The 22,447-nt window shown below is 42.2% G+C and overlaps 2 protein-coding genes across 13 annotated transcripts; both read right to left on the reverse strand.

Annotated features, from left to right (window-relative positions):
• Nucleotides 1-2,391: 2,391 nt before the first annotated feature.
• LOC149972988 (uncharacterized) lies at nucleotides 2,392-6,976 on the reverse strand. 2 transcript variants are annotated; one of them, XM_090213888.1, is made up of 7 exons: nucleotides 6,797-6,976; nucleotides 6,312-6,514; nucleotides 6,155-6,235; nucleotides 5,671-5,766; nucleotides 5,471-5,581; nucleotides 5,180-5,300; nucleotides 2,392-4,943 (listed from the first exon to the last, which is right to left on the reverse strand). In XM_090213888.1, exons 1-7 carry the CDS (start codon nucleotides 6,831-6,833, stop codon nucleotides 3,295-3,297), a joined length of 2,298 nt encoding a protein of 765 aa, XP_090070014.1. In that variant the 5' UTR covers nucleotides 6,834-6,976; the 3' UTR covers nucleotides 2,392-3,294. The 2 variants fall into 2 exon arrangements, with proteins under 2 accessions (XP_090070014.1, XP_090070015.1); XM_090213889.1 differs by lacking the exon at nucleotides 6,312-6,514 and having other exon boundaries at nucleotides 6,797-6,959.
• Nucleotides 6,977-7,124: 148 nt separating this feature from the next.
• On the reverse strand, nucleotides 7,125-22,442 carry LOC110500012 (uncharacterized). Of its 11 annotated transcripts, none has more exons than XM_090213886.1 (11): nucleotides 21,845-22,442; nucleotides 21,250-21,682; nucleotides 18,857-18,919; nucleotides 18,402-18,485; nucleotides 18,224-18,321; nucleotides 11,048-11,250; nucleotides 10,806-10,898; nucleotides 10,353-10,445; nucleotides 10,138-10,248; nucleotides 9,853-9,982; nucleotides 7,125-9,444 (listed from the first exon to the last, which is right to left on the reverse strand). In XM_090213886.1, exons 6-11 carry the CDS (start codon nucleotides 11,195-11,197, stop codon nucleotides 7,688-7,690), a joined length of 2,334 nt encoding a protein of 777 aa, XP_090070012.1. In that variant the 5' UTR covers nucleotides 11,198-11,250; nucleotides 18,224-18,321; nucleotides 18,402-18,485; nucleotides 18,857-18,919; nucleotides 21,250-21,682; nucleotides 21,845-22,442; the 3' UTR covers nucleotides 7,125-7,687. The 11 variants fall into 11 exon arrangements, with proteins under 11 accessions (XP_090070012.1, XP_090070009.1, XP_090070011.1 ...); XM_090213883.1 differs by having other exon boundaries at nucleotides 10,353-10,448; XM_090213885.1 differs by lacking the exon at nucleotides 18,857-18,919.
• Between the last annotated feature and the right edge of the window lie 5 nt (nucleotides 22,443-22,447).

The raw sequence follows: 22,447 nt of genomic DNA on the forward strand, positions 1-22,447 counted from the left end.
GTCTTTGTTATTGCATAGTCGCTCGACTGTATCTGTTCATCTCACCAGTCTTATGTTCTACTGCGCCAGCACCCTCTCGTCTTCATGATATTGGTGAGTGAAGAGCAAGTCATCCTGGAGAAACTCCTTAAACAGGTGACTCCTCACTTTGTTTGAGTTCCAACTCTGTTCTATGGGGTTTGCCTGTAGAGACTCTGACATCCATGTATGAGAGGTAGGGTCAAAGGTCAGGAAGTTCTCACCAATGAGACCCCATTGGTCAAACCCAGCGGAAGATTCATTTGTGATGTAAGTGCAGCCACGCCGCCTCTGAAGAACATCTAGAAAAGATGGTGTAAGAAAGACTGAGTTGACTGGACTTGTTCAATCAAATCCAGATTTCAGGTTATATGAAAATCCCCAAAGAACTTGATAACTGCTGAACAACAGTTACATTTTTGTTTCACTCAGTAAACATTGTTTTGCGAGTATAATAATAATAATAATATTTAATATAGTGCCTTTAATTATAAACAATCTCAAAGATGCTTAAAAACAAAAGTACATGTAATATGAAACGTAACTAAACTGCATATCAGATATTTCAGGAATGAACTGAATACACTTTGAGCACACGAAGGTTGTATTTTGCAACAACAAAAAAGTGTTGCTCATCAAGCTTGTTTCCATTTTTGATCTTACAATATCACCAAAAATGGTTTCCAGTGAGCATATAATTGCCGACTACCCACATGCTTAAACCCATTTCGATATTAAATATGCAATCATTGTAAATTCTGCATACAAGATCATCCACACAAAGACAAAGGGTACTCACCAACTGTACTGTTGTTGATCATGACATATAGCTGCCAGAGAACCACTTCATGTTCTGTGTGGCTCTGAACAATCTAGGGTCCTCTCCCTCCATTGTGGGCTCTGATTGACCCAGTTCTGTCTGAGCTTTTCTTTCTTAGTCACACTGTCACAGCTCGATATGACGACTCCACATCAAACACAGTTGTCTGTTCAAACTGTGGTCGATCACCAGACTCTGAGATCGATATGAACCACAGTTAACATGACAAACATATTTTTCCCATTCTGTTTCTGATGTACTTTTTAATCAATACTGTATTTTCAAGACTGATATATATATATATTTTTTAGAACTGGTACATGTTTGAGGTGCCTTTGTGGAATGAAGTTCAACCTGGTCTTGAGGACTTCCATTTTGTCAGCCGTAAGAGTAAACAATCAAATGAAGACAAAAACAAGTTTACAATAGGTTAAAGCTTTAAACCAGGCTTTAATCACTAAAATGTGTGATGTTGGGCACAATATACACCTTGATTAAGTTGATATAAATCCCTATCATTAAAAATATATATATATATATTTTTAAATAGCCTTCACTTTCTTGTTGAGAAAGTCTAACGTTGGTGGGATAAGCGCAGGTGTGGCTTACAGACAATGACCACAAGAGCAGCCGCTCACCGATGACCGCTCTTTCAACTCTGACACAGCCTAAACAAAAGCAAAGAAAGGCTGTGCGTTTGCTGGTGAACATGACTTAAGCCTACTGTTGATTTAATTGAATCCTGACCTTTTGTTCGTATGAGGAATGCATGTGCATGTGATTGCATTCATTGTTGTTATAACCATTTAAGTCATGTGTAAGTGTTTATTTATTACTAATTCATACTTATGATTTCAAAATAAATGGCTATCAGACTCACTGCTCTTCCTCTTAGGACCACAAGGTGTGAGGAATGACGAGATTAAACAAAAAGATGGAGTGTGGGATTGTGAGTTAGAGAACAACATTCAACAAGATCAAAATGTAATCTGTTCAATTTTCACAAAGACGGCTGGAATTCAGTCGGACCTGCATTGCAGAACAGTAGGGTAGTGTAGCTCTTTTTCGCCATGCACAACTAAAGAATGAGCTAGCCTATTAGATTTCCCTCACAGGTAGATGCTTACACTTTCCAGAATAACACATGTGTGTGCACAGGTTCTTAGTAGTTTTGTTGACTTTTGTTTGCCAGAGAAATGTGTGAAACACATTCAAAAACAGATGTCAGTAGATCATAATTTGGAGTGATCCAATATTAACTTAGTGTATTGCTTACCACAAAATGTTGTTGATATCAAAAGACTGATGAGGCAAACTGACATTCACCTGATAAAATGCCATGATTCATAAAAAAATATATAAATGACAACTCCAGCATGGCCATAACACCTATGTTCACAATTTACTGATATGCCTCCAAGAAGGGTAATGCTGCATCTGGGGAAAAAATGTAAGGTTTAAAAGGCAGCTACGGGAAATAAATGTTGCAGAACAGGAAATGTTTGGCACATACTTCTTCAGAGACCGTTTAAGTCCAAAATAAACAACACAAATTAATGTAAGCTTTTTAATTAAACAAGAACATTGCGATAGAACAAGAAGCACAAATTGAAGAACTACACTCTGTTGAAGTTTGGACCCTAAGATTTTCACTGTATCCGCAATTACACCTGCAACCCTGTACATGTGACTATTAAATACTGAATCTGAATCACTCTGGTGATTATACTGCAGGAGAAGCCATGAGACTACCCAAATCAGGGTTGGAGTAACTGAAATTACTTTCCAATAGGAAGATCCTGAATTAAAAAGTAGTTGACCCCCAATCCTGATCCAGGTCGACAGATTAAAACCATGTTCTCTTGAGAGCATACTGTACCTGACAGTGGAGGATGTTTCACTGACACACCTCACTGAACATAGTTCCACAGATTCACTTTATGAATTGCCGGTCCACAGATTTTCTGGGAGCCTTCAGACACACAACCGGCTTGTATGCATGGCTGTTAGGACTGCAATGCTGCTACCTCCCAAATAGACCATGCATGGCATTCCATGACTTGAAACGACTTTAGACCCTGTACTTGATATGCTGTGTATCATGTAATAAGGGTTTGTATAGTCCCAGTATGTCTGATCAGAGGAAGGGAGGATCATAGAGGGAGGAAGCTAAACTCAGTGAGCTAAACTCAGTGAGCAGCAGTCCTGAACAGCAGAGACCCTCTTCTCCGTTCAAGTCAATTATCTCACCATCCCCCATCATGTCGCCCCTCTGCAACACAGAGATATGACAGAATGGGGAATGGTGGGATAATGCAGCATTCCTAAGACAACACAGAGGAACCCTGGGCTGCCCTACATAACGACCGTACAGCTAACGACATGGAATTGTGACAAAGTTGAATACTGTTGTATATTACTGTAGCCACAGTGAAAGGTGTGAACATGTGAGAAAATCAACTCCTTTTGGAGGAATGTCTCCTGCGACGGCTGGTGTGACTGTTTCGCCGTGTGAGCTCAGATGGCTCGGAGTGCGACCGCTCGTGCGCCTTCAGGAGACGCAGGTACCTGAAGGCTTTTCCACACTGGCCACAGCTGTGGCCCTCCCCCGTGTGTTTAAACTTGTGCTCCCTCAGGTGCGTGTGTAGTTTGTAGGTCTTCCCACACTCGTCGCAGCTGTAAGGGCGTTCGTTCGAGTGCAGCCCACGCTTGTGTATGCGCAGGCCCCCGCTGTCTTTAAAGGTCTTGTCGCATATGTCGCATCTGTAAGGTTTCTCTGAAGAGTGCCTGCGTACGTGGGCCTGGAGTAGGCTGTTGTTGCCAAACATCTTCTGGCAGACAGGGCAGGGGAGTTTGGGACTGGGGTCATGGTCTTTTTGGTGTCTCTTTAGGTCAAACTCATAGACAAAGGTCCTTCCGCACTGGGCACACAGGAACTGGCGGTTCCCGATGTGGTAGCCCATGTGTCTCTTTAACAAGCTTGGCATAAAGAAACGCAACCCACACTGCTCACAGGCGTACGGGCGGTCCGTGGTGTGCCAGCGCTGGTGGGAGGACAGCTGGAATTGGGTTGGGAAACTCTTCGGACAATGAGTGCAGAAATAGGTATTCTCACTTGTATGACAATCCATGTGTCGTTTGCAGTACTGTACCTGCGTGAAGCCCTTTCCACATATGGTGCATTTGTATGGTCTCGCATCCGTGTGGACGCGATGGTGATTCTGAAGGCCAACCTTTCTCCGAAAGCATTTGCCGCACTCGTCGCAGCTAAAGGGCCGCACGTCAGAGTGAATTTTCATATGGTTGGTCAGGAGTGCCAACGTCCTGAAGAACCTGCTACAATCGGTGCACTTGAAAGGTTTCTCTCCGGTGTGTATGCGGAGGTGATCCTCCAGCCGCCCCCGAGACAGAAAACGCTTCCCACACTCCTGGCAGGAGTTGGTTGCAGGTTCTCTCTTTTTCGAGCACGCTACTCGTAGTGGCTTTTGCACCCTCTTCCTTTGGATAATAGAACTCTCAAAGAGATCGACCTCTGTTTCCTGACCACCGATCACCACACTGCTCCCGAGACCTGTGTCAGCCGACTCCATCTCCTTGTCCAAATGATCGTTTTGTGGAAGGGGTGGCAAGGACTGGAGCGATAAAGTGTAACTGGCAATATGGGGGACCCACTGGTCGACACTCGTCAGCTCGACCGGCTGGTTATCCGTGGCAGGAATGACTAGCTGTGAAGGAGAGGCTTCAGTGATGGAAGTACTCATCAGTGATAGAAGCTGTTGCTGTCTCATCGTTTGCAGCATACTCCTTACTGTTGGTGCCCCTTTTGATGGTGCCCCTCCCACTAGTCCGCTAACACCTTGAGTACTAGAGCAGACCACGGCACTCTCTGGCAGTACATCCTCATCTTCTCCAGCATGGTTAGAGTCATCTGACATCATTCCCAGATCCTCCAAGTTACTGAAGGGGGCAGGGTTCATGACGCTTAGAGCGGCTTCTAATGATTCTGATGGCTTGTCAAAATCTGGCTCCATTGATGGCATTCCACAAGCGAGGCGGAAGGACAGCGAGGACAGCACACAGTCACCCACCGAAGTCGTGACAGGTACTGAGAGAAAGGGACAAATATAGAAAAATGACATTCTGATTGGTTGATTGTGAAAGCCTAGGAATGAGCATGTTGACATTAATACCATTGAAAAACTATTTCACATTCCTGTAAATACAGCTAGTTCAAAGTGATCCATGAGAGTTTGGGGAAAACTACATTGTACTTTGTTCAGCTGTTGATAATTCTACTTAACATTAAACAGGAAGGAGAAGATATGATTAAAGTAAGCCTACCAAACTGATTCTTATTTAGCAGGTTCTGGTGCTGGAGGAGGATCTTCAGGTGCTCAGGGTCAGACACAGACTGTCCACACTCCTCCAGGTCAGAGGGGGCAGCACTGATAATGGACGCTATCTGAGAAGAAGAGGTAGAAGCTAAGATCAGCATCCAGGGAGTTTCTTAGAGTGCGCAGGATAAACAACATTATGAAATGTGTTGGCACGTATAAAGTTGTCTAACAATGTCAACATTAGATATGATTGGTGAATTGTTAGTTATAGACTTGTTGTGTAACAGTTCATTACCTGGGAGAGATCTGGCACAGATAGCAGTCGTTCCAGTTTGAGGACCAAGCCTCCCACAAGGGCCTGCAGTGCTGTGTCATACTTGGAGCCATACTGTGTATGGAACTCCTCCTACAGGGAAGGAAACAATAAGTTTAAGTCAGTGTCTTTGAAATGACAAAGTGGACAGTGTGAGAGGAAAGGGAGAAAGTGTGCCGAACCTGGAAGAAGTGCTTCCTCTCGTAAGGGTTTTTCAGCAGGGTTTGGACCAGCGCCACAAAGTTAGCCTGTGACTCCTCCACTTCTGCATCTTGCTGCTGTAATCAGGATTTTAGGGGTGACAGGGTTTGTAGAAGTCATAAGTCCCAACCTGAAAACAACTTTTTATCTCTTACCCCATCCATGTTTGCCCTTTGCAGATCTAAGGAATCAGATGAGTGACAGCAAAGCAAGACAGATGGCCAAAAGCTCCCACAACCCCCACTAGAAGGTGTTAACACATCGTTTACACTTATCCTGTACCCTCAGATTTGTACACCACAGAGCTAAAGGCTATTTTCAAACCAGACTAATGTGCAAATGTTACTCTCTTAAGTAGTCGTCCGAGAATGGTATTGACAGAAATATTTTTGTATGCTGTGTTACAGGTGTGAGTTGTTCACTGGTATGGGGTGGAATTTCCACACAAGAGAGAAATATTCTTACCCCCAAAATGTTCATCTTTTCCAGGAGACGTGGGATGTCCTGAAGGTTGGGTGGGTCCTTGCGGAACAACTCCAAGATCATCTAAAATAATGGGACAAAATTGTATAGGATTTTTCTAATACACAAATGTGTCAAAACCACATATCATGTCACTCACCCTTGCTCTCAGGCCCAGGATGAGTTGAGCCCTCTGTTTGTAACTCAGCAACTTTGGAACAGCTTCAGTCACCACAGTTACAAACTCCTCGACCTTCCCATAATGCATCACATTGCGTTGATTCACCACATGCCATACAAATGAATACATCAGCCGCAGGGGAGAAACCAATAGTCGCAAAGAGGAGAGAGGAAGTGGGGGAGCTATAGCAAGACGATAGAACAACATGTTAGGGTGTGTGGCTTCATCCTCTAGGTTCTTTAGCAACAAATACCTCCAGCAACATAGCTAACTAGCTAGCCAACTTACATTTAGAAGGCATGCCGAAATAGACATTAGTTTTACACTAAGTTATCCATTGAAGATAGTCGCTAGATAGCTAGCGCTCTGCACTGCAGTGACTTGGGTCTGTAGCCAGGTGCACATTTGTAAAATTGGTTAGATTGCTAATACATGGTTAGCAAGTGTCGTATAATGTAACCTACCCGTACTGGCTGTCCTCTTCTTGACTCGTTTGTCCATGCCGGAATGTTACCAAATATGTACGATAGGCAGAAATCTAACAGTAAAGGTAACTAGCATGATAGATAGCTATCACCAACTTACTAACGATTTATGAAAATGGCGACAACAGATGTAAACGGAACTAAAACCAGAACAGTTTTGACCAGACTATTAACAATAAAATTGGCAGCATAATATCATTACTGCCACCTATCGTCCTGGAATAGGAGCCGCAATTGAATCCTACTGCTCTTTTCTTGAAATTACATTTGAGATTAAAACACAAATTTCATAATTTTTCTGTATATATTTGGTTGAGTATTAATTTTTATTGTGGCTTAATACACTTTAAATGTATTATAAAAAAAGTCATCACACAGAACCGTTCTAGCATACATTTGGTTTCCCTTGCTGTGAATAAAATAGCAAAACAAGTGAGTAGTGGCACACAATTGTGACTATTTGCCTTTATCCAACATCAAATGTTGTGCATATTTTTTTATAAAGGCTTCCGGCAATCATTGACTACTCTCAAAAAGAGATTAGTGAGTAGCTGTCAATTTACATCTTATGTCATTAGAATTTCAACCTATACAAAAAAAAAAAAAAAAAGAAAATACGTTTTAATGACACAATCATGAATTGTTATCTAACAGGAGATGTGTTTGTTGCTGCATTAATTAAGCCAGACATTATACTATTTTTCAGTGTTCAGTCTATTTAGGAGATCCTGAATTATGGTCCAAAATGGTCAAAAATCTAAAGTCTACAACAAAAAATTAGGAATATTATTACAGCTATTGGCAATTTGTCAGGACATTAAAAATAGCATCCCAGTCAGTGTGTGTGGAAGGCAGCCAATGTGCAGAAAATCAACTCATTTTGGAGGAATTTCTCCTGCGACGGCTGGTGTGACTGTATTTCCTTGTCTGCTCAGATCGCTCCCCTGAGTGCAACCGCTCATGCGCCTTCAGAAGACGTGGTAACTTGAAGACCTTTCCACACTGGTCACAGGGGTGCCCCTCCGCCGTGTGGTGGATAATTATGTGCTCCTTCAGGTGCTGATTCAGTTTGTACGTCTTCCCACACATGTCGCAGTGGTAAGGGCGTTCACCCGTGTGCAGCCGTTTGTGACTGCTCAAGCTGCTGCTCTGTTTAAAGGTCTTGTCGCATATGTCACATCTGTAAGGTTTTACAGAGGTGTGCGTAAACATGTGGGCCTTGATGAGTCCGTTGCTGCCAAACACCTTCTGGCAGACAGGGCATGGGATCTTGGGCTTGGGGCCATGGTCCCTTTGGTGTTTCTTCAGGTCAAACTCATAAACAAAAGTCTTTCCACACTGGGCACACAGGAACGGGCGGTTCCCAATGTGATAGCCCATGTGCCTCTTCAGCCCACTGGGATGAAAGAAGCGCATCCCACACTGCTCACAGATGAACGGGCGCTCCATGGTGTGCCAGCGCTCGTGGACAGACAGCTTGTATTGGGTTGGGAATCTCTTTGGACAATGAGTGCAGGGAAAGTTATTTTCACTTGCATGAGACTGGATGTGTATTCTGCAATAGAATGCTTGGCTGAAGCCCTTTCCACAGATGGTGCATTTGTGTGGTTTCGCACCCGTGTGGATGAGCTGATGCTTCTTCAGGTCAGCCTTTTTCCGAAAGCCCTTGTCACACTCATCACACTTAAATGGCCGCGCTTCAGAGTGATTTTTCATATGAGTGGTCATGCCTCCTAAGGACCTGAAGGCCCTGCCACACTCAGTGCACTTGAACGGTTTCTCTCCTGTGTGAATGCGGAGGTGATTTTCCAGCTGAGACGGATAGACAAAACTCTTCCCACACTCCTGGCAAATTATGGTTGCCTCTGGGATTTTCCTCTTCGAGGGTACCGTTATTCTTTGTGGCTTGGGCGCCCATCTCCTTCGGATAACAGCCCTCTCAAAGAGATTGGCTTCTGTTTCCTGACCCCCAATTAACACACTGCTTCCAAGACATGCGTCACCTGACCGGATCTCCTTGTCTACATCATTGTTTTGTGGAAGGGGTGGCAAGGAAGGGAGCGAGATCGAGTTACTTGCAATGTGGGAGACCCACTGGTGGAAACTCGCTACTTTGACCGGTGGGTTACACGGTTGGTTCCCAATGGTGACCGTGGCAGGGATGACTAATTTGACTATCTGTGAAGGAGAGGATTTGGTGAAGGAACTACTCATCAGTGATACAAGCGGTTGGTGTCTCTCTGTTGGCAGCATACTCCTTACTGTTGGTGCCCCTTTTGATGGTGACCCTCCCACTAGTCTGCTAACACCTTGAGGACTAGACGCGCTCTCTGGCAGTGCATCGTCTTCTTCACTGTCACACACTGCATTTTTCGCCCCACTTCCGTTATCCTTGGCACCCTCTTCTCTCTGCAGAGTACTACTATCTTCTCCAGCATGGGGCGAGTCATCTGACATCATTCCCAAATCCTCCAGGTCACTGAAGGAGGCAGGTTTCATAACACTTAGAGCAGCTTCTAATGATTCTGATGGCTTGTCAAAATCTGGCTCCATTGATGGCATTCCACAAGCGAGGCGGAAGGACAGCGAGGACAGCACACAGTCACCCACAGAAGAAGTGAGAGGTACTGAGAAAAAATAAAATATGAAAAATATTGAAGTACTTTACATTAAAAAGACTAAGCTTTTTATATATATTCCTGTTTTAAAAAATCATTAAATGTTTTTTAATGAACTGAAAGGTCCCGTATGTAGCTTTGTGCCCGACCCAACCAAATGTACATAGAAATGTGAGTTATAGATCTGTCTTTCTAATTGTAAGCAAGTCTGAAAAGTGGTATATCAGTTCTATGCGTGCTATTTCTATGCCTTCCGTCCTTAAGTTTAGCTTTTGCATCTTTTTATTTAAGGTTTTGTAAACTTGTAATGTTCGTTGTCTAGCTGTTTATAAATGTACTGTACATACACAGGGAGGATAACAGACAATGATTGAAGTAGAGACTCCAAAGCTTCCTATGGACTTTTTTCAAGCCTACCATTTCTGTTGAACTGGGTTTTATTTAGCAATTTCTGGTGATGGAGGAGGATCTTCAGCTGCTCAGGGTCAGACATAGACTGCCCACACTCCTCCAGGTCAGAGGGGTCAGCACTGATCATAGATGCTATCTGAGAAGGAGAGGAAGAACCAAAGATCAGCAAAAGGGAGGTGGCTTAGCATGTGAGGTAAAGACAATAATATGGCATGTGACATAAATTGTTATCTAATAATGACAGAATTTAGGTATGATCAGTGAACTGCTAGTTATTTACCAGTTCAATACCTGGGAGAGATCTGGCACAGATAACAGTTGTTCCAGTCTAAAGACCAAGCCTCCCACAAGGGCCTGCAGTGCTGTGTCATACTTCGAGCCATACTGTGTATGGAACTCCTCCTACAGGGAAGGAAAGAGTGACAGTGTCTATAAGAGAACCTACCTGAATGACGAGCCGCTAAATGCAAGTCAGAAGAAATGAAGAGAGAGGAAGTATGTCAAACCTGGAAGAAGTGCTTCCTCTCATAAGGGTTTTTCAAAAGGGTTTGGACCAGCGACACAAAGTTAGCCTGTGACTCCTCCACTTCCACATCTTGCTGCTGTAACACAGATTGTGAATAATTTGATACAAGTATAACTTTTCTGGTTATCTGAATTAAGCTGTTAAAATGAGTAGCTGTTACACACTTTGAATGTATGTGTAACCGATGTGAAATGGCTAGCTAGTTAGCGGTGGGGCGCGCTAATAGCGTTTCAATTGGTGACGTCACTCGCTTTGAGACCTTGAAGTAATGGTTCCCCTTGCTCTGCAAGGGCCGCGGCTTTTGTGGAGCGATGGGTAACGATGCTTCCTGGGTGACTGTTGATGTGTGCAGGGGGTTCCTGGTTCGAACCCGGCGAGGGGACGGACTAAAGTTATACGGTTACATATGCAGGAGAGAGAAAAATGTACTTACCCCTGAGGATGCACTGATGTTCATGTTTCCCAGGAGACTTTGGATGGCCTGAGGGTTAGGTGGACAACCCTTGCGGAACATCTCCAAGATCATCTAAATAATGGGAATCATTGCGATATTGAGTAAACTTGCATCTTCCCCGCCCACCTTACACACATCTAGTTTCTACTGGCATTGATACAAATGTGTCAATCAAAGCATAATAAACTACCCCTCCCATGACCACACAACATGTCACTCACCCTTGCTCTCAGGCCCAGGATGAGTTGAGCCCTCTGTTTGTAACTCAGCAACTTCGGAACAGCTTCAGTCACCACAGTTACAAACTCCTCGACCTTCCCATAGTGCATCACATTGCGTTGATTCACCACATGCCATACAAATGAATACATCAGCCGCAGGGGAGAAACCAATAATCGCAAAGAGGAGAGAGGAAGAGGGGGACCTATGGAAAGAAGAGAGAACAGAAAAAATGTTAGGCAGTAGTTGCATAAAAAATGTTTTTGTCTACAACATCAAGGCTATACAAAATATTATGATAAGACTATAACACAGATGGGCGTTATACTCTTTGGCTTTAATATATTTAGCAGCAATAGATAGCTACATTTAGAAAAGAAAGCCAACATGACATTAACATGAAATGAATGTAGTTAGCTATACTAGTAAATTACTTTACAGTTCGCTGCCTGTAAGTTGAATTTGAGCTACTCTAGCTAACGTTAGCCGGGGTAAATAGCATAGACAGTTAAGAAGAAAAAAACTGCCCTACCCGTACTGACAGAAGCTTTGACTCGTTTGTCCATGATGGAAAAGTTGTTATCAAATGTATGTATGGATAATAAACAACAAATCTAACAACATACAGCAGTATATCAACATGCAATAAAATTAATAAATATGGAAATGGCAACAACAACGGTACATCCAGAAAGTAATTAGTGTGTCGTCAGCAACACTAAAAAAGTACTTCCGGGTCAAGGTTTCGGGAAAATGTAAAAATAAGAGTAACGTAAACTTCTACATCGCATTGGTCCGTACAATTGCCCTTATTTTAGCGCCCCAAAAACGTAATACTTCCAGTATTGCATTCAGGACTTCTTTAATTATTTTTGCAAGTAGTAAGGCTAATATCTTATAGTCATTATTAAGAAGACAAATTGGACGCCAGTTATTGATGAGCAGCACTTCTTTTTAAGGCTTAGGTATCAGTGTTATTAACCCCTGACTCACTGTAGGAGGGAGAACATTGTTTTTAATACCCTCTAAAAAAGTCTTCAAATAGGAAGGGAGCTACTTGGTCAGAAAATAATTTATAAAATTCTGATGTAATTCCATCAACACCTGGTGATTTATTGTTCTTTAGATGTTTGATAGACTATAATCTATTCAACTTTGATGGGTTCATCACACTGTTTAGATTCGATATCACTGATAGAGTGAACATTATTCAGTGAGTTAAAAAACATATCTGTGGATTCCTGACAATACGTAGAGCTATACAATTTTCTGTAAAAATTGCTACAGGATTTAGCGATTAATTTTTTGGTCATCTGTAATAACACCATCAATGTTTAACTTATGGATAGTGTTATTTTTAGAGTGAAATTGATCAAGTCTAGAGAAATAGGATAAATTCTGTTCTCCCTCCTCAATCCATTTTCTCCTAGATCTAATAGAGGCTCCTTCTGCTTTTAATTTATATATATTATCCAGTTTATTTTGTAACTCAATTAGTTCCATCTTCTCCTCCCTCTGAGAAAGGGAAGTTATCTTAATGATCACCTTTTCCTCCTCAGCTCTTCTGGTATTAGCAAGATTACTACTACCATATTTTCTAAGGTATTTCTAAGGTATTTGGACACCTCAAATTTAAAGAACTCCCAGTTCTTGCAATAAGATTTTTCTTCACAAGCCCTTTCCCAAAAGTGTGAGAACAGATCTTTAACCTCAAATGTAACTATATCATTATTTAATAATGAGCTATTTAGCTTCCAGTAGGATGCTCTACCAAGGTTCGTATCAGGGGTAAATATTTTGATATCAATGTGTCATTACATGCCCATTTGATGGTTTGTGTCAAATTTGAATCCGTTTTTAGGGCGGTGCTAAAGTGATCTTAGAAGTAAACAGCGGCTTTGAGAATGATGATCGCATGCAATGATGACGCAAAAAATGACTAGGTATCCCCCCTTACCCCCGTCACTGTCCAATTCTTGTTTTTAAAGGATGAGAGAAGTGCTACACCTGGTGGAGAGAGATTGTAAGACAGAAATAGTTGCTTTATGCGTGCTGTACGTTACGACATGACACGTCAAGATGTAACGGAGGGTCAGTTTTATCAACTTTTCTCCAATACTATAGAGCCATTACCATGTCGATCAAACCTTAAATAGAAACCTACTTCACACCCCCGATTTTGACGTCAACGCAGTCGCTACAGTCCCATTAGTTTTCTTTGTAGCCTGGTTTGAATGTTGCGGTTGCGCACATTTGTACGGAATGCAGTGAGTTTACATTACCATATTTAATAGTATAAAAGTAATTCACCTGTATGTATTCATGATGTATGAACAATTATTGTCTGAACGTTAACAATGACACATATTTGTTCATATTTACATTTTTGTAATTTAGTAGATGCCCTTATCCAGAGCGAGTTATAGTTAGAGCATTCATCTTAAAATAGCTAGGTGGGACCAAATATCACAGTCATAGTAAGTACATTTTTCCTCTATAAAGTATCATTCAGCAAGGTCAGTGTCAACGCTATACAAAATATTACGATAAGACTATACAACAGATATTCACAAAAGGCTTTTAAAATACTAATTGTGGAGGTGGAGTTTCAGATGTTTTTCGGGAGATGAGCAGGGCCTCTACTGTCCTAGCTTCAGGGGGAAGCTGGTTCTACCATTGGGGTGCCAGGACAGAGAAGAGCTTGGACAAATCTGAGTGGGAGCTGCCCTCCCGTAGGGGTGGATGGGCCAAGAGACCAGAAGTGGCAGAATGGAGTGCTCGGGTTGGGGTGTAGGGTTTGAGCATAGCCTGAAGGTAGGGAGGGGCAGATGCGTGTTGCCACCTGGGTGTCAGAAATGGTGGAGGAGAAAAGTAGTTGAGTGTCATCCGCATAGCAATGATATGAGAGACCATGTAAGGATATGACAGAGCCGAGTGACTTGGTGTATAGACAGAAGAGGGCCCAGAACCAAGCCCTGGTGGACATCGGTAGTGAGAGTATGTATGTCTTGTCTGCATGTCACCTGGTAGGAGCGGCCTGCCAGGTAGGATGCAATTCAAGAGTGTACAGAGCCTGAGATGCCCAGTTCTCAGAGGGTGGAGAGGAGGATCTCATGGTTCACGGTTTCGAAGGAAGAGGATAGATCTAGGACAGGTATTCCCAAACTGGGGTATGCCCAGGGGTATGCGCAATGCCATCAGGGGTATGCCAAATAAAACTGTGAGTCACATTTAAAAAAACAGTCCATTTATATTTTCCAACAGGGCTATACATTTGTGTGAGTTTTTTTTCTCACCTGAGTAGTCTCGTTTCACTGCCCCAAATAAAACTAACCATCTAGTGTTCAGCGAAATAACAACACAATGTCAAATACAGGTAGCCTAGTCAAATAATTAACATCCAATCACATTAACCATTACTCTCTTGCAGGAATTCCACTAACGGTCCGTATGTAGCCAAACCTAGCTGCTGCTCATGTTGGTATCTGTACTGATGGCACAAAAGCCATGACAGGGAGACATAGTGGAGTGGTAACGCGCGTGCAAGCAGTTGCTCCCAACGCCACTTGGGTACACTGCAGCATCCACCGAGAGGCGGTGCTGCCAAGGCGTGAAAGATGTTTTGGACACTACAGTGAAAATGGTTAACTTTGTTAAAGCAAGGCCCCTGAACTCTTGTATATTTTCTGCACTATGCAATGATATGGGCAGCGACCATGTAACGCTTTTACAACATGGTAAAGTGCACTGGTTATCAAGGGGCAAAGTATTGACACGTTTTATGAGAGACGAGCTTAAAGTTTTCTTTACTGACCATCATTTCACTTGTCTGCATGATAAACAAGTTTCTCTCGCGACTGGCCTATCTGGGTGATGTTTTTTCTTGCCTAAATGATCTGAATCTAGGATTACAGGGCCTCTCCACAACTGTATTCAATGTGCGGAACAGAATTGAGGCTATGATTAAGAAGTTGGAGCTCTTCTCTGTCTGCATTCACAAGGACAACACACAGGTCTTTCCATCATTCTATTATTTTTTTGTGTGCAAATTAACTCAAGCTTACGGACAATGTCAAATGTGACATAGCGAAGCACCTGAGTGAGTTGGGTGCGCAATTACGCAGGTACTTTCCTGAAACTGATGACACAAACAACTGGATTCATTATCCCTTTCATGCCTTGCCTCCAGTCCACTTACCGATATCTGATCAAGAGAGCCTCATCGAAATTGCAACAAGCGGTTCTGTTAAAATTGAATTTAATCAGAAGCCACTGCCAGATTTCTGAGTATCCTGCCTTGGCAAATCGCACTGTTAAGACACTGATGCCCTTTGCAATCACTTACCTATGTGAGAGTGGATTCTCGGCCCTACCTCACATGAAAACTAAATACAGGCACGGACTGTGTTGGGAAAATTATTTAAGACTGAGACTCTCCAATACAACCCAACATTGCAGAGTTATGTGCATCCTTTCTCATTAACCTGTGGTGAGTTATTCATAATTTTCAATTAACAAATAAGGTTTTATATGTAAGATGGTTAAATAAAAAGCAACATGAGTAGAACGTGAGTAGATTACCTTGAAAACAACAATCTTGGACACAGTCCCCAGTTCTTATTATACCTCAGTGATCCAGTTAGTGTTGCTGCCATGAGTCAGAAAGTAATCCTAGCGTGCTGGAATTTGACGTGTAGACTATGAAAAACAATGTAAAAACCTATAGTGCAGGATAGGCCTACTCTTGAATACACAAATACCTTTTAGGCCTACACAAATGTCTGGATGATTTATACACTTTGAACACTTGCTCTGCCAGTGTTAATTTTCTGCGTTCTGTCTGAACCAACCTTACCTAATTTAGTATTGTGATCTATATCTGTCTATATTAGTTACTATGCTGTTACTAAGCAGTAATGTATTACGGCAGTGTTATGTTACAACACCTAATAGATAGTGCACATGCACATTATTAGGCAGGGGGCTGTAGGACACAAGATGTTCTTACTAAACTACACTAACTCTACTCCCGTCTCCTGCCTGGTAGTTTTCTCCACAACACAAATATTACAGTGGCGATGAGGTGATTAAGCTTCTTTTAAACAGACATTGCTTGAAGGGAAGAATTTTGTGTGAGTAAATGAAACTCAGTATCATGATGTAAATCGTCAGTGATTTTGTTCCACCAGTAGAAGACTGTTTATTCTAAGCACTGCTAGCAGGTACAGTGTTCGAGAGCTGCCAAGTAGCAAGCCTATTGGAGTCAAGAATAGCGACACTGCCCTCTGATGGTTAAATTTGAACCCATCGAAAATAGGCATCTCAGTTGAGAAATATTGTTTTAAAAAAAAGAGAGAAAATCTACCTTGTAGTGCTGGACAAAGTGATGTCAAGACTGGAGAAATACGGAGTGAGAATGAAACGCAGCAAGTGTGAGTTTCTCCAGGACTCAGTGGAGTATCTCGGATACAAGATTGATGCACAAGGCATGCACCCAACCAACAGCAAGGTGGAAGCAATCGTAAACGCACCAGAACCCACAAATGTCTCAGAGCTGAGGTCATTTTTGAGGCTCCTGAACTATTACGGAAAGTTTGTGGCAAACTTGTCCACATTGTTGCATCCACTTCACCAACTGCTGGAGGCCGATGCAAAGTGGAATTGGCCTCCACAATGCGAATAAGCATTCAAGACTTGCAAACAGTGTCTGCTAAAGAGCAAGAGGCTTTCCCACTACGACTCAGAAATGAAGCTGAGACTCGCGTGTGATGCATCTCCATAAGGAGTAGGAGCCGTCATATCACATGTTCTACCGTCAGGTGACGAGACACCCTATTGCATATGCATCACGGACTCTGTCACCAAGTGAGAAAAATTATGTTCAAATTGAGAAGGAAGCCCTGAGCATAATATTCAGACTGAAGAAGTTTCACAAATACCTCTACTGAAGGAAGTTCCAACTGCTGACAGATCACAAGCCTCTGTTGGCCATCCTGGGACCAAAATCAGCCATACCAACCCTGGCTGCACTTTGAATGCAACGTTGGGCACTGATACTGCTAGCCTATGACTACGAGATTGAGTACAGACGATCCAGTCACCACTTAAATGCCGAAGCACTATCAAGACTACCATGCAAAAGTGACTCAGACAGTGAAGATGATAGAGCAGTCTTCCAGATCTCTCTCATCGACAAACTGCCCATATCTGCTTCAGACATAGCAGAGGAAACGAGGAAATACCCAGTGCTTTCAAAAGTCTTGGACTTAACATTGGCCGGCTGGCCAACCTTCATTAACAGCAACAACCTTTGTCCATTCATCAACAAGAAAGACCTGTTGTGTACTGATCAAGGATGTGCTCTGTGGGGATCAAGAGTGGTGGTACCTCACAAATTCAGGGGGAGAATGCTATGTGTCTTGTATGAGGGACATCCAGGGATCACTCGAATGACAGCACTCACCCGCAGTTATCTGTGGTGGCCTGGACTGGATCAGGACATTCAGTAGCATGTAAGCCACTGCTCAACCTGTGAAGCTGTTCGCAACAAGCCTGCTACTGCACCTCTTCATCCATGGTCCTGGGCTGCTACACCATGGGAATGCATCCATGTGTATTACACTGAGAATGACAAGCAACATTTCCTTGTTGTCGATGTCCATTCCAAATGGATGGAATACCATCAATCTTCTCAGACACCTGTTTGCATCCTTTGGACTAGTCAAGGAGTTCGTCTCGGACAATGGCAATCCTTTCACGTCGATTTTGAAATGTTTCTCAAGAACAACAGAGTAAGGGCATCCTGTCACCACCTTACCATCTGGCATCAAACGGAGCAGCGGAGAGAGCCGTGCAAACCTTTAAGAAGGCCTGGACTAGACTCGAGGTTCAGTCTGTGCCCACCCACCAACGGCTTCCCTGTGGTTTTTTACTTACCATAACACACCACACACAGTAACGGAACGTACACTATCTGAACTGTTTCTGAAACACCAACCACGTACCTGCCTGACATTGTTGAAACCAGACGTGTCAAACACTGTGGCAAAGCACCAGCTACAGCAGAAGAATATGCTATGGTCCAACGCCCCAGCAGAGACATGCAGAGAGAGCAAGGACAAAAAGACCCCCAGGACTATTCTCCTGACTGTGGACGTATGGGAGAGACAGAGCCTGACCTTCCACCTGAACCTGTCCCACCACCGGAAGCCAAGGAGGAGCGAAGATATCCTGTTCGACAGTGAAGGGCACCTCAAAGCTTGACCTGGGAGTTGAGCTGTTTCAGGAGGTAACGAACAGTAAAACAAACAAACACTTTAATATGTCCTAGATAAAAAGAAAGAAAAAGGACATTACCTGGATTAGTTATTTGGACACAAGTTCCATCTTCGGGAATAATACCCTGGATTTGTGCTGGGCTCTGGAAAGTCTGCTTTAACCCTTTAGTTGAGAAATGTTTAAGAATGCATTGTTCAGATATTGCATTAGTATTTACCTTGTTGTCTAGGAGTTAAACACTACGGGGGGAGGAGTGTAGCATCGGTGATCTATAGCTGTCTATATTAGTTACTATGCTGTTACTAAGCAGTAATGTATTACGGCAGTGTTATGTTACAACACCTAATAGATTGTGCACATGCGCAGTTTTGGGCCGGGGAGCTGTAGGGCACGAGATGTCTTTTTTTGTGTTTTTTTGTAAATATATATATCTATACAGTATGCATACATACATACATATAACAATATACACATATACAGTGGGGAGAACAAGTATTTGATACACTGCCGATTTTGCAGGTTTTCCTACTTACAAAGCATGTAGAGGTCTGTCATTTATTTTATCATAGGTACACTTCAACTGTGAGAGATGGAATCTAAAACAAAAATCCAGAAAATCACATTGTATGACTTTTAAGTAATTAAATTGCATTTTTATTTGCATTCACAGTGGGTCAGAAGTTTACATACACTCAATTAGTATTTGGTAGCATTGCCTTAAAATTGTTTTACTTGGGTCAAACATTTTGGGTAGCCTTCCATAAGCTTCCCACAATAAGTTGGGTGAATTTTGGCCCATTCCTCCTGACAGAGCTGGTGTAACTGAGTCAGGTTTGTAGGCCTCCTTGCTCGCACACGCCTTTTCAGTTGGGATTGAGGTCAGGGCTTTGTGATGGCCACTCCAATATCTTGACTTTGTTGTCCTTAAGCCATTTTGCCACAACTTTAGAAGTATGCTTGGAGTGTCCATTTGGAAGACCCATTTGCGACCATGCTTTAACTGATGTCTTCAGATGTTGTTTCAATATATCCACATAATGTTCCTTCCTCATGAAGCCATCTATTTTGTAAAATGCACCAGTCCCTCCTGCAGCAAAGCACCCCCACAACATGATGCTGCCACCCCCGTGCTTCACGGTTGGGATGGTGTTCTTCAGCTTGCAAGCCTCCTCCTTTTTCCTCCAAACATAACAATGGTCATTATGGCCGAACAGTTCTATTTTTGTTTAATCAGACGAGAGGACATTTCTCCAAAAAGTACGATCTTTGTCCCCATGTGTGGTTGCAAACCGTAGTCTGACTTTTTTTATTGTGGTTTGGAGCAGTGGCTTCTTCCTTGCTGAGCGGCCTTTCAGGTTATGTCGATATAGGACTCGTTTTACTGTGGATATAGATACTTTTGTACCCGTTTCCTCCAGCATCTTCACAAGGTCCTTTGCTGTTGTTCTGGGATTGATTTGGACTTTTTGCACCAAAGTACATTCATCTCTAGGAGACAGAACGCGTCTCCTTCCTGAGCGGTATGACGGCTGCTTGGTCCCATGGTGTTTATACTTGCGTACTATTGTTTGTACAAATCAACGTGGTACCTTCAGATGTTTTGAAATTGCTCCCAAGGATGAACCAGACTTCTGGAGGTCTACAACTATTTTCTGAGGTCTTGGCTGATTTCTTTAGATTTTCCCATGATGTCAAGCAAAGAAACACTGAGTTTGAAGGGTGGCCTTGAAGTACACCCGCAGGTACACCTCCAATTGACTGAAATGATGTCAATTAGCCTATCAGAAGCTCCTATTTTCTGTTGAAAGGCACAGTCAACTTAGTGTATGTTAACTTATGACCCACTGGAATTGTGATGCAGTGAATATAAGTGAAATAATCTGTCTGTAAACAATTGTTGGAAAAATTGCTTGTGTCATGCACAAAGTAGATGTCCTAACCGACTTGCCAAAACTATAGTTTGTTAACAAGAAATGTGTGGAGTGGTTGAAAAACAAGTTTTAATGTCTCCAACCTAAGTGCATGTAAACGTCGGACTTCAACTGTATATATATATATATACATACATACATACACCTATACACTTTTTTTTTATGTGCCTTTATTGTTCCCCGCAAACCCTACCACCCCTCGGCCCAATAGGAGTAAACTAATAAACAATAACACTTAGGCTTCTATCTTCAGTTTATACATACTTTACACATTTTACAGACACAATCTATTTTACAATAGTTACATTTAGTTTGTTTTTAGTTCTGGCCTTCCTCTATTTCTGATGTACATCCAGTTTCTATTTGTATCTGTGCTGTTTCACAACAGTTCTGAACCTATGAACATTTCACAGACCACGAATGTTTTACATTTGTTATCTTGTTGTTATTAGTCCCCACCATTCAGCTCCATTCAACCCCTCCCATCTATCTCTTAACGCCATCCATTCTGGATTTCTATTAGCCATATATTTCTGAACTGTGCTGTGATGCTTCACAAAAGTGCTGAACCTTTCTATTCTCATAGTTTCTACAGATTGTAAATTAAAGATAAACATTTTTGCTAAAATAATAATTATATTATTGATCAATTGTCTGTGATTTTTCAAATCACCAGTATTGCTATCTGTAGCGTTAATTTTAGGTAAATGTTGAAGTTCTTCAGCCATTTCTGGACCTGTGACCAAAAACGAGCTAAATATGGACAGTACCAAAATAAATGATCTAATGACTCTGCCTCCTCGCAGCAAAATCTGCAGAGCTGGGAAGATTGTTCTTACTAAACGAGATGTTCTTACTAAACGACACTAACTGTGCTCCCGTCTCTTGCCTGGTAATTTTCTTCACAGCACAAATATTACACCTAAATGTGCATAAATACACACTCACACTGGCATATTAACTGATATTATATTCAGATTGGGCCTTGAGCTTACCTGTATTTGTCATGATAATCCTTGTCATGATAAATATTAATAATGTATTTCAACACAACATTTGTGAAAGTCCCCAGTAGGCAGATTTAGATCACTTCCTCTACAGCTGAGGGAGGTTTTTGTTTGGCTCTGTATCACTGTGTGAACGGAGCAGCTTCATGCTGCTGACAGTAGTAATCTCCTGCATCTTCAGCTTGAACTCCACTGATGGTCAGAGTGAAATCCATATCATATCCAGTGCCTTGATATCGACCAGATGTTAAACCTGTGTTAAAGTCGATGATGAATTTAGGAGCTTCTCCAGGTTTTTGATGGTACCAGGCTAAGTCACCGTCAATGGGACTACTGGCTTTACAGCTGATTGTGGCAGACTCTCCAGACTGGACCACGACAACTGCAGGAGTCTGGGTCAATAGAATGTCCCCTGCACAGCCTGGAAGAGATAAGCAAATATGAATTTGCAGTCTTTGATTTAGATTAAACCTGTTTCAGTTCAAATACGAAATATTAGAATAAAGACTTTCTGTTCAAATTAGGATAATAATATTAAAATATAATGCTTTAAGGTCAATTACTGAAGTAATTCCTAACTTACCATTTGTGTAAAATGCAAGGACCAAGATAGTTACGGAGATAAAAGTCATTTTTGTCTTATGTTGTGTGGCTTCTATAAAGCACACGTTTAACTCACAGGACTATAAACACTTTAAGAACACTGAAGCATGTGCTACCAATGCAAATTGTCTTCATATGCAAATGGAGCAACAGTCTGATGATACAGGACACCTGTGATATGAACGCGGTTGACAACTCATCAGTGAGACGACCAGAATTTTAGTGTGGTTTATTTATTCATAAAAAAAGCAGTATCAATACTGTCCCATATTGTAAGACAGACACTAATATAAAAACACTGTCTAGATATATTTTTGTTCACTTTAGAGTTACAGTATCTTCCTTCCCTTGTAAATACATCTGGCACCTTGTTTTTCTTGTTCTCCATGCGTTTCGTACCACCTCCCCTATTGGCTCCTAACGTCCTACACAGACACAGACTAAATGTACTTTGTTAAGTAACCTTGTGTGTGCCTGATCAAAACCTTACAATGAGTAACAAGTGAGTGATTTGTCACATGAGTTGTACGTTCATCCTCCTCCATGATGTCTGACTCATATATGCTACCAACCACTCTGTGCA

The sequence above is a fragment of the Oncorhynchus mykiss genome, chromosome 21, assembly GCF_057628025.1.
Source record: "Oncorhynchus mykiss isolate SJ-2025 chromosome 21, ASM5762802v1, whole genome shotgun sequence".
NCBI classification, from domain to species: domain Eukaryota; kingdom Metazoa; phylum Chordata; class Actinopteri; order Salmoniformes; family Salmonidae; genus Oncorhynchus; species Oncorhynchus mykiss.